This window comes from Limulus polyphemus, unplaced genomic scaffold, assembly GCF_000517525.1.
Source record: "Limulus polyphemus unplaced genomic scaffold, Limulus_polyphemus-2.1.2 Scaffold3594, whole genome shotgun sequence".
Lineage (NCBI taxonomy): Eukaryota > Metazoa > Arthropoda > Merostomata > Xiphosura > Limulidae > Limulus > Limulus polyphemus.
Window position 1 is genome coordinate 1 of NW_013669204.1, and position 16439 is coordinate 16439.

Genomic DNA, 16439 nt, shown 5'->3' on the forward strand with positions numbered 1-16439 from the left:
AAGCTTTTACTTGTTGTTAGAAAAATATTTAAAAAACTCTGTTCAACTTTATTTCTTGTTTTTCATATTTATTATTATAAAAATATTTAAACTCTAAAAATAAGAATCTTTTTAAGTTATATAAGACTAGATTAGGTAAAATAAGTAATAATAATATAATTAAAATTGTTTACAAGTCACGCATGCAAGCAGCTCGTAGTAGCTTGTTGGTAATATAATTCAATAGCGTAACGTGACCTGCATTCTCTCAGAGTGATTTACAACTTTTTATGGCACGGATAATAGTTAGACACAGTTCAAATGATAATAAAACAATAAGATTTAACTATAAATAGGTGTATACTGTTACGAACTTAGAGCTACTTAGGATAAACAAATGTAGTTTCATGTTACAATTTGAAGTTATTCTAGAAAGAAAAAAAGAGTAATTTAGGTATATTTCGATTTTTTTTGGTGGTTATGAGGTCGGTCGAATTGATGGATCCTGTTTTGAGATAGGGTAGAGAAAATAACAGATAAACTATAAAAATTTTCCGAAACAAAACATTTGAAATGCATTTAGGAGGTTTTAGGGATTACACAAAGGAAAATTGAGATTTTTGAGATGAGGAAAAGTATTTTTAATCTTAACATGCAAATTACTTTGCACATGGACTATTCAAAACCAATACTCAATATATTCATGGACAAATATTTATTTTATTTTATTAAAAATACTTTACTAAAAAATATGATTTTTTATATGTGAAAGATTTGATAATATTAAGTGAAAGACTGCCAAATTTTGTGAAGATATACACACAGTATTGAAAGTTGGAAGTATTAAATCTATAAAGACTTTAAGTGAGTACAAAGAGGTCACATGGGCAGTCAAATTGACCGAGTCCATGTTGAGAGAGTTAAATGAACACCAGATATTTGTAAGAAAGATATCTTTAAGGGTTAATAATAATCTCGTTTACACTAGAATTATGATGTTTTTAGGTTATTTAAAATATTGGAGAAAGAAATCAACTTTTCAATATGCCTAAATCCTTTGCAGTACCTTATTTGTTATTCTACAAAAGGTTTGGGTGCAATATACCAAGCGGTTTTTGTTGTAGGCTAGCAAGAGAATAATAATAATAATTGCAAATGGGCCATTTTGAGCAGATTTTCTTTTCCTTTTAAGTCTAACAAGCATGCTTTCTTTCTGCATTTTTATATCTGTACAGCCTTAGCAGTCAGTAGAAAAGGTTTTAAAGTGTTGGTTGAATCGAATCTTTACTGTTTAACCCTAATGAGACGGGTCTACCTATGGTCATAGGTCAAAGGCCAGGTCATCATGTTGGTAAACTTGTATTCAAAAATTTTATTGAACTACAAATGAACTTATGAACCTATGACACATTATATATTTCATAAAAATACAAAATAAGTTATAAGTTTGCCATGTTAAATATTTTTCTAAATTTGAAAACATCATATTTTTACTTTAGGTTAAAATAGATGGTAGAGATGTGCGTGATTTAAACATTGGATGGCTACGAGATCACATTGGAGTTGTTGGGCAGGAACCTGTTTTGTTTGCCACCACAATAGCAGAAAATGTTCGTCATGGCTTTCCACAGTCAACCACAGAAGATATAGAAAGAGCTGTAAAATCTGCAAATGCTTATGACTTTATAAATAAACTTCCCAAGGTAAATAATAATTTCCTATATCCCATGTGATTATTAATTAATATAAAGAATAAAGACAAGCAGTTATTTAAGTAGTAATAAGCATTACTATTTATTTATTCTTACATTTTGTTGTATCATTGTCAGTTATTTATTTATTTATTTTTAATTTACCCAAAACCTTGAAGGTTACTTCTTCTGTGCAAAATTGATTTTTGCATTTTAATGAATATATAGGATCTTTTTTTTCACAGCAGTTACCATTATTTCTAAAGACCAAACTTTCTTTTATATTACAGAAGTTAAATTTTAAGGTGTATATACTTAATCTTGTTTATTTCAGAAATATGAAACCCTTGTTGGTGAACGAGGTACCCAACTCAGTGGAGGGCAGAAACAACGAATTGCTATTGCCAGAGCTCTGGTTCGAAACCCCAAAATTCTACTGTTGGATGAAGCCACCTCAGCTTTAGATACTGAAAGTGAATCAATTGTTCAAGCTGCTCTTGACAAGGTAAGTTTACTAAGCACCTTAGTCAGTTAGGTCAATTAAACTACAATGAATTTAAAATCTAAAGTTTCTTGTGTTGTTTTTTTTTGTCTTTCACACTATACATGCACATATGATGACAATTTTAAAAGTCTGAAAAAAAACGCTGACATTCCCCTGAATTAGTGTAACATAATATTAAACTTCTATTAAATGCATCGTATGAGTTTTTCTGTAAATCTAACTAAGAACTACTGTTTTATGGCTATATTATGTATTGACTTCTCGTTTTTAGTATTTAACCCTCTAAATCTGAGCCTGGCTCTTCTGCCCATGCAATGATGTTTCACAGAGTTGCATTCAAAATTTAATTAAATTTTCCTATCAATATACGCTACTAAAATTACCATCAGAGTGTAGATTATAATCAACATTGTTACATTATCTCAAATTTAATTTCTTAATTAGAAAATAAAATATTAAAAATTCTCAACCTTCATTTTTTGTGGTATATGATGCATTTGCTTTCTAAAATGTCCTATTTTTATCTGTATAACTTCAGTATTATAGTAGCTACACTGTTTGACTTATCTAGACACAAACATTCCATAATGACTAGGGGGTGAAGGCATACTGACCCCAGAATGTAATTTGTCTGCAAAGATGTCTCAAAGGGAAGGGGACAAATAAAAGAAAATGGGAGACAAAGACAAAACATAATAAACTTGGTTGATCTTCTCTAGGAAAGGAGGAGGAGGCCTGGGTACATCCATAGAAGCTAAATGTGACAGTGTAGTATAGGATGGGGAGAAAACAAGCTATTGAAATCATCGTCCTCTTGTTCAGGTACCCCTGAACAAGGCATGACAGGATAATCTTCAGGCGAATCAGAAGCATGCATGAAGGTAGCCAACTTCCATCAAACCAAGGCCATAACATCTGCCATTGATAACTGCAGACCTGATGCCATTGTAGATAAAGTAAGATTAACTGCAGTAGGAACCTCAGCAGTAATGTTAAACTCTGAATTCATGATAACTATGAGTGGAAATAAAAATAAAAAATATACAAATTTTTAATTTTGAGAGACACATAATATTAACATGTACACACAAAAATTTATAGAACTGAAGTGCACTAAACTTAAAAAAACTAAGTTCTCCAAAGAAAAAAGTAACTGGTCTAAATTATGTAAAATAAAGCTCGAGCAAAAAACATGTCTTAACACTATGAGTGTCAATCGAGAAGTGAAGTTGAGCTAAGTTGCATAGAGAGAGTCAGTTGTGTCACCCTACGATTGGTGGAGAGTTGTTGTATGCTCATTTGCATGCTATCATGCAGCTGCCTCACATGGAAACACATGAGGGTAGGTGGGATTTTCAAGGCTAGTGGTGAACAAAACTTTAGAGGGCACTACAAGTCGAGAAAAGTTGTTATGTGAATAGATTTAAGAATTGTTCATTCCCATGCTTTGCCTTACCTTCAGTCTACATTTCCATTTTTGGACTCACAGCAGTTGGATTCTCTTCTGCTTTTGTGGGGTTCAGATTCAAATACTGGACTGGATGATTTCTGTCACAATACAGTTCAGCCCTCTGGCTGGGTACTCTCCTTCCTACTGTCTCATGAATGTCATTTTCCAGGGGCACTGGTGTTGGTTGGAGCCACATATGTCCTCACATGTATGATTCATTCCCTATACAGCCTGTTTCTGGACTGGGGTTGAACTTCCAGATTGCTGTCTGCCTTCCTACCATCATCCGGATGTCAGTTCCTTGGGAGTGCTGGTGTTGGTTGTTTTGGACATGCACACAATCTGTGGGTCCTTGGAATGGATGATCTTTTCTTCTGGTTCCCATGTCCAAGGTGACTGGTAGATGACCCTCTTCCATTGGCTGGGTATTCTTATCACAATTCTGTTGGTGTTGGTTATGGTTGAACTCCCCCTTACCTCATTTTTATGGGTGAAGAGTATACCTGGCTCAGAATTACTGTGGCCTCCCATGGGTGTGCCTTACATACTCTTTGTTTACACACCCCATGGACTTCCTTTGGGTGCATTCTAAAGGGACTCATCTAGGTAAAATTACACTGGTCCCTCCATCAGGTCAATGTGTGATTCTAGCTATTATGTGAGTAGAGGTAAGAATCTATAAGAAATAAAATTTTCAAACTCACAATAGATGCCTCACCCATCTATGCTTAACTTTCAAGGCAGTCTTCAAACCACTTGCTCCTATATGATGTACTTGTTTAAAACCAGTAGGAGCTTATGTTCAGTTTGAGCTTGCAATGATCCTTTTGAACTTAGCAGTAAGAGACATTAGAGCAGTAAAGAATTTGACTAGGTGCATGTTGGTGAGCTCAGAGTATTTATTGACATTTTTTAGAAAACTAACAGTTAGTTATAAGTTGTTAAGGTGCTAATTGGCTGAATGAAAAGCTAATTATCAGAGCTGTTGTCCACACATAGCAACTATTACTAGATATTGTGGAAGAGTTTCTGGAAATTTTCAAGCTATATTATGAACTGTCCAAAATTAGAAAGATCTGGCTATAAGCAATAGTAATGTGTAGAGCAATTCAGCTTAAAAAAGGCTGTCTGAAACTTTGGTACAGAGATCTAGTAGGTTAGTTAGCTAGTTAACTCCAGGCAGCAGCATCTACAGTTCTGCTGTAATAATCTCTTCACTAATTAAAAAAATGTAGTAAAGAATTAAAGTTTTCCTTTGCTTGTATTAGTGAATTATAAAATTATTGTTATCATGGGAAATAAGTCATTTCAAATATCAAGATTATAAATGCTACACATCAATTTATAATAAAGAATGCCTTTCAGTGTGTAATAAAATAATAAAATGCATGTTTTGTTCTCATGAATTGTGGCTCTGTTTCCTTTTTTTTTCAAGTAAACTTGCTTGAATAGGCAACCTGTGTAAAACTGATATCTGCATACTCTTGATATTTAAAATAAATAATATTTGTAAATCCACATTAAAACAACCCTTCAACACATGACCTTCATGTGTTATTACTGTTACTTCTGCCACTAATCTTCAAAGAGTTGCTTGCATCATTAGACATGGTAGTTGATATTCAATGATCTATTTAAATCATTATATATTATTATGATCTCTGAAGTTTTTTACATCATTACTTTATCAGTTTTTTTATATTTGATAACTACATGATTACATCTTTTGGCTGGTCCACATCCAGTATTATATGACACTTTCCTTGTTATAACTGGTTGTTCATTAATATACTAATTAATGTTCTTACATGTAGTGGGAACTCCATCTTCTTCAATCATTTCAAGAACTTGAAATGTCGCATTTAAACATTTGACTGCTCTACCAAGCCAACCAACTGTTATCATAAAATATCAAATACAATAATACCTACAATATTTTAAGTCAGATATTGAAGAAATATTTTCTTTACTTTATGCTTTATGGGTGTGATAGTACTCAATAAAATTATGATATGGGAATGATAAATAAATGACATAATTGTTAATGCAGTTAATTGTCCATAGTGCTGATTTAGACTTAACAGTACTGAAGCTTTATGGCATAAAATGTTTCATAGTTATAGACATGTTCATGCATAAGTTACTAATATCAACTTTGAATTACTGTGCTTCTTTGTTTCAATATTGAAAATACATAGCTGTTATATAATCTTTAGCAGGCTAGCTATATTAAACAAGTGGATTCAACATATATTTTCCACAAACTTTACCTGTGATAAAACCAACTGATGATATAAACCTTTCTTTTCCATCAATTCATTGTGTGTTCCCACCTCATGTACACTACCTCCAGACAGAACAATAATCTTATCTGCTGATCTAATTGTAGAAAGTCGATGAGCTACAATCACTGTGCTTCGTCCTTGTCTTGCCTTTTTTTTAAAAAGAAATACTTATACAGTGAGTAATACATTCCATATAACTGATTTGAATTGTGATTGAAAGATGAAAGAATCAGAATGGTAGAAAAAATATATTTTTAATACAAATCTATGAAAATGAGATCAGAAAAATCTATTAGTCATGTAGATTTAAAACATATTTTTCAATTATTATAGCACACTAAAATACGTTACTGATGTACAAGATACATATCCAATGGTATACAGGTGAAAATTTATTGTAATCCTGAAGCTTAAAAGAAACCAAAGGAACAAATGATCAGAAATCATGATTAGGTCAGTTAATAAATTCAAGAAACATCTGATCACCTTTGTTTCATTTACTAATATAATTTCAAATCTGGACAAAAACATCAAACTTAAATTTAGCCAAAAGTAGCAGCATAACAAAAAACAAGAGCTGTTAATTACTGAGTATTAATGAATACTAAAATCAGAACCGATGTTAGCTATAAAACATCAGATTTTGGAGATCAGGTGATAAATAGATAATCATTTTTATTGTAAATAAAATATTTGGTGAACACATAAGAATACTTCCTATAATAATAATAAAATTGTTAAGAAAAAAAACAATTAGCTTATCTCACAATGTATTTCTCTCTACCACAAAAAAATTTTCCGATTTTAATTAATTAGGCTATCAACAAGTTATTCATTGAAAATAATGAACAATCATCACATATAATCTTTAGCAGGCTAGCTATATTAAACAAGTGGATTCAACATAGATTTTAATCAATTAGGCTATCAACAAGTTATTCATTGAAAATAATGAACAATCATCACAACCTTACTTTTAAATTGGTACAGAGGAATACATTGTGAGATAAACTGATCAGTATATTAAAAAAATGTTTTGACGTTAAAACTAACTATTCATATGGAGACATTTCCCATAAGTGACATACATTTACATACTAACATTTTCAATGTATTTGTATGATGTTGCTGGGGTTCATTTCCCCACATTTTTGGTAATTAGTTTTTACTTATCCAAATTCTTAAATAGTGTGAAAAAGATTATAGAATCCCAAAACAATGTTGAAATTAAACATTTTACCAAAACATAATTCTTCTATTCAAACAAAATACATAAATAAATGAACTAACTGCCTACTTAATTATTTCTAATTACAATCATATGCTTTAACCCTGCTGAGACGGGTCTTCCTATGGTCAAAGGCCATATCATCGTGTTTGTAGACTCACATTCAACATTTCATTGAACTAATATTTTATGAACTTATGTCAATAAGTTTGGTATAAAATAGTAGATTATAATTCAAATTTTAGTATTATACATTACTTAATTTGTAACTTTAAAAAATAAGTATTAAAACAAAATCCTAAATATCGATTTTTGTGTGTCACATGGTTTGTTGAATACAGCATTGGTTCAGATTAGATGTTTGTGATGTCCAAATACAAAGTCTATAGTTTCATACAAATTAGATACTCAAATTTCCAGTGTTGACCAGCTAGAATATAAGATAAGAACCTCCTATCTTTTCTATTTTCTGAGATATTAATATATTTATTGAATCAACCAAAGTGGCCCCACCCACCTCTTTATTTTGGAAAATACTTGCTTACGTACATCTACTTTGCCCAGTGACAGGCATATAACCAATTGAAAGCTCAGAACGCTCCCTAGTGGTTTTCTCAGCCTCTGCAAAGTCTTTGCACAGGAAACTCTTTCTTTTCATGCTGGATTCCAAGTGGTAAGGTAAGACATTAGTGAGCACGAAAAAATCATATTTTAGACTCAAATACAGCTTAGTTACTAAGCTTGATAAATTATAGGGGAGTAATCTGGTATTGATATAGTAATTTATGATTTTTTTTGTTTCAAAATGCACATGTAAAACCTAGAAAAACTGTTTTGTTTTACATCCTACACATTCAAAATTTGATAAGGCTGAGTAACTTGTGGCAGCAGCAAATGAGTACAAAGTGTGTAACTAGAAGAGATAATTGTTTTCTATATTTCTTTATTTACTGTTCTATGTTTTAAGAAAAATAACTGAACTTTAAGAACTTATCTGTAAATAGTAATAATGTATATAAATACATACATAATGTATTATAACCAAAATGTAATTGTATTTTTCAAAATACTGGTACACTAGAACAGAGCCAAGATAGGTAGAAAATTTCCAAATTTCACATGCAAAATCTTTATAACCTCTTTATAAGCCTATCAAACGTTTTTTTAGAATAAACTTTATATTTTATCTGTTATTTTCCCTACTGTATGAGTTTGGTCGATTTGACTGACCTCGCAACCACCATAAGAAATTGGGAAATAGATATAAATTATACTTTTTTGTATTATAGAATGACTACAAATTATAACAAGAAAACACAAATGTTTAGTCTAAACAGCTTAATTCTCATAACATTATACATTTATATACATTTAATATTTTTATTTTATTAACCTTTCAGGCATGCCTAACATTACAGAAGTTGCAATGACGAGGCACATGTGCATTCATGTTACTATATCCAAGAATATAAAACTGGCCTTTAGAGAGTGTTTTTTTAAATAAGTTTTGAAATTTTTTAAGTAATGTTTTTCTTGTGCATTTTTTCTTTTCAAATGTTGACTATCCAAAATGGAAAGTAATTTTCATTTTAAGATTAAAAATACTTTTATGCATCTCTAATATTTCGCATACAAAAGCCTTGTAATGTTTTTTGGTAATCTGCAAAAGTTCATGAAAATATGCTTACTGCATTAAAAGTTATAGCATGAAAACTATAACAAGCATAAAATAGTTATGAGGTCAGTCCCTGGGACTGAGCCCATTGTTAAAGAGTTAAATAACAAAATTATCATCCTTATCTGTGATAGCAAAACATATTTTCATTATTTAATTACCAATTCATTTGATTTACACAATATCAGTGGAGGATTGCTGCACATTTTAAAAACAAACAAAATGACAATGTATAGTCATCTCTAGTCCTCATTAGGAATTCATTCACCAAGTAGGAAGTGCCCAGGTTATCTTTAAAGTGAATCATAAAGGTCATTCTGAATGATTACTCTTTTATTGCATTTTTCATGTTCTTTTGTTTTTGTTATTAGTTGTTTTTTATGTTTATAAGTAATATAAAAAATTTTACATATTGACTTTCTTTATGCTAAAGATGAAATAAATTGTATATTATTATCATTATCCCTAAATATAAAACTGAATAATTGGTTAATAGAATAAATGAAAAATATAAATAAGTGAAGAATAGACCAAGACAGACCCATCAATAAAATGGTCATTCTAAGAATAAAAAAAGACATATACATGAAGAAACTTCTTAAATAATACAAATTACTTCTTTTATATATATATATATATTTAAATTTCTATTTATATATTTATATATATAATACTATATCAATGCCTAACAATGCTCACAATAGATTATTTTGTTTAGATATTTTTTGTGTGTTGTGAAGTACTGTGTTAAGGTGGTTACAGGTTAAAAACTAATTTGAACACTTAAAACTATGGATTGTACATTGTGATACATGATAAAAAAATTTGCATTTCTTTTGCTATATTGAATAGTAGATGCCTTTTTTTCAGAAATGATGTTGTAAAAAGTAAAAATATTGTAATAGAATCATAATCTACATGAAATTCTCCTTTTATAATCATATTTTTTTGCCTGTGCAAAAATCTCCTTTGTACGTAACAACACTTGTTGGGAATAATGAAAAAATCCACCATTTTGTTTCTGTTGAGCTCATTGGTGTGAAAAAATCCCATTTTTTCAATGTATTTAAATGAGATACTAATTCTAATACCGAATTTTGGTCACTGATCTCCCCAATCCTCTTCTTAAGAGTTGTTTATACTGTATAAGTAATTATAACTTTTTTTATTCTTTTTTTTTGTCTCGATACACTGAGTAATTATGTGTTGTAAGTTTTAAGCTGATGTTCACAGTTACACATATTAGGTGAGTTTTTTTTGTTTTTTTCAGCTTTGCCTGCATTTCTAGAAATTGTTTTATTTTTAATTCATTTATTGTTAGAATAGGAAAACTATTTGAAAAGAACTTCTATGTGGAAATAAGCTAGAAAGTTTTTCATTAAGATTTGCTAAGCCATTAAGCTATCTGTATGCTTTGTATTTAACTTGTATTATTATTTTCATTGCTCACATAGATTTATTTAATGATGTTTTTATTATTTCTGTAATTTTTTCCTGCCTATTTGTTCTATTCATTAAAATTTTGAATATTACAGATCAAGTAGAAAGGTGGTGTTTTTTAGTTACAGATGAGATTAAACATCAATTACAATCAGGCTGGGAAATGTTAAGCCTGTATTAAACTTTATGCTAGCCTTTAAAATTAACTTTGTATTATATTTGTATATGTAATATCATAAATATTGCTTCAAATTTGTATCTGTAATCATTAAAATTTCAAAGCATGTTGAAATTTTAACTTTTGTATATCAAAACCTTTACTTTTGGATAGTTCAGAATGAGCTTTTTGACTTTTTTTAAACAGTGTGAGTACTCATTCCATATTGTTTCAAGTGTATTGAGTAATTTTCTGTGCAGAACATTTTATTTGAATGAGTGTGGTGTGTTAAATATTTGGATTGCTGTTCCGTACTTAAGTCTGCATACAGTGTGAGGGTAAATAATGTATGTGAAACATAAACTGTTGTGGCATACTTTTTCTATAAATAGTTACTCCATTAAGCAGAACTATTGAGGCTCTTTTTTGGAACTGTTCTCAGTCTTTTTTATGTTCTCACTGAATTAAACTGACTTCAATATGTCATCGTGTGATTAATCATAGTAGTTAAAGCTAGCTTATGAAATTTCATATGGAATATATGAATAAGTTGTGAAGTATATACTTTTAGATTACTGCTTATAAGTAGTATTTTAATAAGAAAATGATAATGTCTTTCAGCAAATGGACATAGATGATTTTGGTGCAACCAGCAAACCAGTGAAGCCACAATCTCTAGAGAGGCAATTTAGTGCCCTGAGTTCTACATCAATTGCTTCAGAGGAAGCGGTAACAGCTTTTGGCCGCACTGCTTCTTTTAAACAGAGTATCAATAATGCCAATATGCGGAAGGATTCTGTAAGAATTAAATTTTACAAGTTTCTAGATTTATCTTTCTGTAAATTCAAACTAACAAAAAAAGCTGTATTTTTATTTTTTTTAAATGACAACATGTATGGAGTTTATTGCATTTTCTTTTTTAAACTATGTACAAAAGATTTATTAAGTGATGGCTTTCACTTTTAGTAAACCAAAGCATATATAGTTAATTTCCATCATAAGGTAGTTTTGGCTTTTAATTATATTTATTTGTTGTTTTTTTTTTTAATTGTCTTGTTGCTTATATTTAATAGTTTTGTGCATGCAGTCAGTAAAGTTTAAATAATATTTGTCAAGATCTTTCATATATTTCCTTGTGTTTTTTTCCATGAATGTTATCATTAGTTAAAGTTAAGCCATAAGTTACAGTGCTAATCAGTTATGGTTTCTTTTATGTTATTTATATGTCAAATTATGTGACATTAATCACTGTTTTTATGATAATTCTTCTAATTATATGGATTCTACCAAAATTGTTACAAATCCCTACTGAAAAAAGTACAACCACAAGTTTACCACAATTGCTGTTAATAGTAAAGACTTTGAGCCCATTTCTGTTTAACAGATTAGAAAGTGAGTTTGCTTACTTCATCATCTGTCAAATGTCTGGCTATTCTACCTGATTTCTTTGTACATTGGAGTCAAGTTTTACATGGTCCTGAATTTACACACTTCCAAAAACTGGAAATCTTTGATATTATTACTGTTTCAAAAAATGCTATGGCCAAGCAAATAAAACTATAATGTTTAGAATAAGCTTAGAATATCTTTTATTATTTACTGTTGTGATATTTTAGAACATGCAGTTATTTTTAAAGATGAAAAGATTTCTGTTGTTAGAAGTGTTGCAAAAAAGATACATTACCTACAGCTTTTCTAGAACCTAGATATTCATACATACAATTTGCCTTAAGCTAACTCAAATATTCTTGGAAGTCATCATCATCATCACTGTTCAATGAATGTATTAGAGCATTAGGCATTAAATTTAAATCCAGTTGTGTGTGTAGCATACTGGCAACTGCACCCTTTCAAGAAGTTACAAGTTCAACATTGTTCTTTGTTGGCCTCTTTTCATGAGATATGGGACAAAATTATTAATGTATTTTGTCCAATCATTTCCTAATAATAAAAGAAACAGTATTTCTTGCTGTGAATGATTTCTATATATTCCACTGTAGGTAGCTTGTTTTACATGTGTGTTTAGTGGAAATGTTATATATATGATAGAGTTTTGTACTGTCAGGATTGCACTTTATGAATTTTTTATTTCAGAATAATTTTAGATTTGATGTTTCACCATCATATAATTTTCCACTAAAGTGTATTGCAGGCTGAAATTTTTCACTTTACTTGTTAAACAGATCAGTTCTAAATGCTTTAGGTGGCTTATGTGATTATGTATGACCCCAAGAACTTTTTCCTTCCCAACCCCATGAAGACTGCATTTTGAATCACATCTTGTAATTATATATATATATATGTATGGGAATATATAATTCAGAAACACACTTACCTCCTCTCACACTATAGCTTTATCCTGACAAAAGTTTCTCTTTTCTGCCCATCTAAGCATTGGTATGAATCTTACCTCACTTGCTCCAGCCCTTATACTCCACTATATTGCCCAAAAGAAATTAAATCTCGGGATTTTCTTCACCTACGTCAATGTGTCCCCTATCTTACATTTGTACCTGAGCTCTCTGTTATCATTTTCTTTTCACTTTTTCAAGATGGCAGAATGTTATGATGATGCTTTTATATGCTTGCTGCATGTTTCTCTTCAGTATTGTATAGTTGATAAGTACACTTTGAACGATTTTTTTAAAACTTGAGTTTATTTTCCTTATTTTATTTAAAAAAAGTTTTTTTAGATGTTTTCAGATGTAAAATCACAAGTTCACATCTCTACAGAAAGATGTCCAGTCCCTCATATGCAGAGAGGTGGAGTCTTACATGAGATCTGATGTATTTTCTCCCGTTGGCTCAGAGTCTGAGCTTGTGAGAGATCAAGGGCAGACTCGTAAGAATTAGGACTCTATTTTTCTAGCATCTTCCTTTGCTCAGACAGCTACTCACGAGCCTTGGATGATTATCCCACCTTCTGCACCATTTTTCAACTAATGCATCAAGTTTGTAATATCTTAACTCAATTTTCCCAAATTTGCCTGCCCCTTACAACAGTTTTGCATTTTTTATCTTCTTTGCAACTGTTGTCTGAGGCTTATCACAGGTCTCCTGCTTAATTTTCAGAGGATCTTAGCCATTTATTGACTTCTACTTTGGTAAGTTTATCAGCTTATGCTCTCTTTTGGTCTCTCGGTTGATTTGTTGCTGGGTTCTTTTGGAGAGAGACGTTTTGCTTGAGAGAGTTCAACTTCCTTCTTTGGCCCTTAGTGAAGCTCCTTTTCTTAGACATTCAATTTTAGCAGATATTCCAGATTCCATGAAATCTAGAGTGGATATGGCCTGTCTCCACTCTTCTCTTTTGACACTGGCCTCTTGTTTTTCCTGATCTTCTCTTGGTCAGTTTCCTGCATTTCCTGTTAGGGTTTCTAGACCTCCAACATCAGCTCCCTGGTTTATTGGAACACAAAGGAGAAGGAGACTACGCCCTTATCAGCAGGTATTCTCTGCTCAAGTGGAGCACAGTCGATGCCATTGGTGACTATTCTATGAGGTCTTATCCTGTGGGGCTCGTGTCAGTATGGGAGACCTTCACCATAGATCAATGGGTCATTCAAGTTCTTACGAGAGGATTAGCCTTTCATTTCATGTCTCCTACTCCTTCTTTGTCTCTTATACCAGTTGAAATCTTTTCAGGTTATTTGTCCTCAACATCCTTTCTAGCTTTCTAATTGTGATATCAAAGTGGTTCTCCATGCCTTATCTTGTCCTTCCTCTGAACCTTTGGCATCATGTTTCTTATATCACCTTTCTCTAAAGACTTTTCTGTGGTTGATTTGTGGCTGTTGACGTCAGATTTGTTTACCATTCATGTTCCACTTATGTTCAGGTGTATCCTGATAGGTCCTTTCTGCCCAAAACTTCACTGTCTTTTCCTTCCATTTCTCATTTTTATGACTGCTCCACTGGGATCCTAAAATGTCACATGACTGAGCCCCAGTTGCTTTGACAGATTGGGTTCATCAATTGGTTCGTATAGCTTACTCTGGGTTTTCATTAAAGGAGCAGAGACTTTTTCAGGTTTCATCTCATCAAGTTCACCATGTCTCGATGTTCCTGGTGGCCTGGTTATGTCACCCACCAGAAGAGATTGTACAGGCTGGTATGTGAACTACACCTAATACATTTATATATCATTACTTACATGATTTGGCAGTTACCTTGTCTGAAAATTTTCAGCTACCCCCATGGCCATTCTCCACTCCCTGGCTAGATTGTAAGAGCAGTTAGTGACTTCATTTCTTTTGTATTTATTGCTGTTCTTTTTCAGGAATCCTCTCATTTTCATTTGGATATCACTCAGTGGTGAGTGTTGCCTGGTCAGATATGCTTCTTTCTGAAACCACATTAGCTACCAATTGACTGATAAAAAATGTTCCTGGTAGCAATGAGCTCTGTTGAGATGGGGTGTTCCATAAGACCATCTTGTGCACCTTCTGGGTAGTAAACAATTTTATACCTTACTGGACTGCCACTCATAGACTATCATGAGTAAAGCTTAAAGGGATTTTGCCCATCCGTGCTGACCTGTGGATTGAATAAATCAAGGTCGGTTTGCTTTTCAAAATAGGGAACATGGTTCTCCTATTGCACTGTCTCTGGAGCATCGTTTCTCTGGATTTCCCCACGTGAATATCTCCCCCTCATTTCTCCTAGTGGAGCATAGGCGTCTTTATCACTCTCTGTTTCTAGTTGCTGGAATGGTGGACAGAGGTTTGTTTTTCTTGAGCGATGATTGAACTCATTGTTCTACTGAAGGAGAAGAGGATCAAGCAGCGTGTCTTCCTGCCAATAACCCTGGATAGTGTTGCCAGATGTATGGTGCGAGCAAGACCAGCCTATATGGAAGCCTGCTCATAATTCTGGTTCAGAGATGACTCTTCTGTTTCCGGTTGAGTTGAGCATGGCCCTTCTTTTTGGTCATTATCTTTTCAATTATCATGGAAGAGGGTCTTAGACTCCTCGTAATTCTGTGCATGGAGTGTCAGTTCCTGTGCCATTATTTGGACTTAGTTTGTTCTACATTCTCCTTGTAATTCTTCGGGAAGGATGTATTGCTTTGCCTCTCAGGTTGGGGAGTTTGGATTTCTGTTCATAATCCCTGGCGAGGTAATCTCTGTTTGTTCAGGTTGAATGAGACGTGAAAAGAAAAGTGTCCCATAATTCTGAGTTTGGTTTGTTTCATTTTGCACTTTTTCAGGTTGGAGTGAGAGTTTATCCACTTTTGCCTTCTCTTCTTAATTACGGTGGCTTGACATGCAACATTCTATAACTTTCAAGTTGGGTTCCACTAATACCACATTACAAAGCAAGAACAAATAAAAAGTGGTCCTTATGCCCTAGCCACTACAACTTGGATCTAGCTTTGGGTACATTGCCCTATAATTCCAATGACAAGATGTGGGATGTCATCTGCCTGGTTGGAGCCTGGATGAATCCAGTGAGATAGGTCCAATATTTCATTCATTCGTGTTTTCTTGTAATGATGTAAGGATTTTGCCTCTGTGGCCAGTTGGCCTTCATTGCCCACAAATTAGATTTTGTGTTGTCCGGGTGAAGAGCATACCTGTTCCAGAAGTAGTGTGGATCCCACTAGTGTACTATTACTATATATAATTTTCTCACACCTCTTTTCTATGCAGATACAGGGCTCACACCTAACTTTTTTTTTTAGAGAGCCAGCCAGGTCCCCAAAACATGCATTTTAGGTGCCAATCACTGAATTAAGTAGCAGATGAAAGGAAACTAAATATATCAAGTGACTTTTTCTGCTCTAGAATCCAATTGTATGCCATGAACTGAATTGTTATGTGACCAAAGGAATCACAATTCCTTCACATGAGTTGTTTTCATACAAATTTGCAGGAATTTTGTTGTAGGTCAATGTATTTTTTTACTTCAGTACGAGTATAAAGTGGTTCAAAAATATCGAAAATCATTATCATGGTGAAAGTCTGAAACTTTGAGAAAGAAAATGAAATGTCAGGATGCAAGTTACAGCAAGAAAGAGATAGGCTTGCTCA

General features: G+C 32.3%; 1 protein-coding gene across 1 annotated transcript in view; it reads left to right on the forward strand.

The window, feature by feature from the left end:
* Positions 1-1478: 1478 nt before the first annotated feature.
* The window catches only part of LOC106469654 (multidrug resistance protein 1-like), a gene marked incomplete at its 5' end in the record, with an annotated part of 49876 nt that continues 34915 nt past the window's right edge, over positions 1479-16439 (forward strand). Inside the window, 5 exons of the mRNA XM_022398231.1 lie at positions 1479-1682; positions 2005-2196; positions 7273-7285; positions 7745-7755; positions 11029-11208. Of these exons, the coding sequence (XP_022253939.1) occupies positions 1479-1682; positions 2005-2196; positions 7273-7285; positions 7745-7755; positions 11029-11208 (600 nt within the window). The remainder of the gene's footprint in view (positions 1683-2004; positions 2197-7272; positions 7286-7744; positions 7756-11028; positions 11209-16439) is intronic.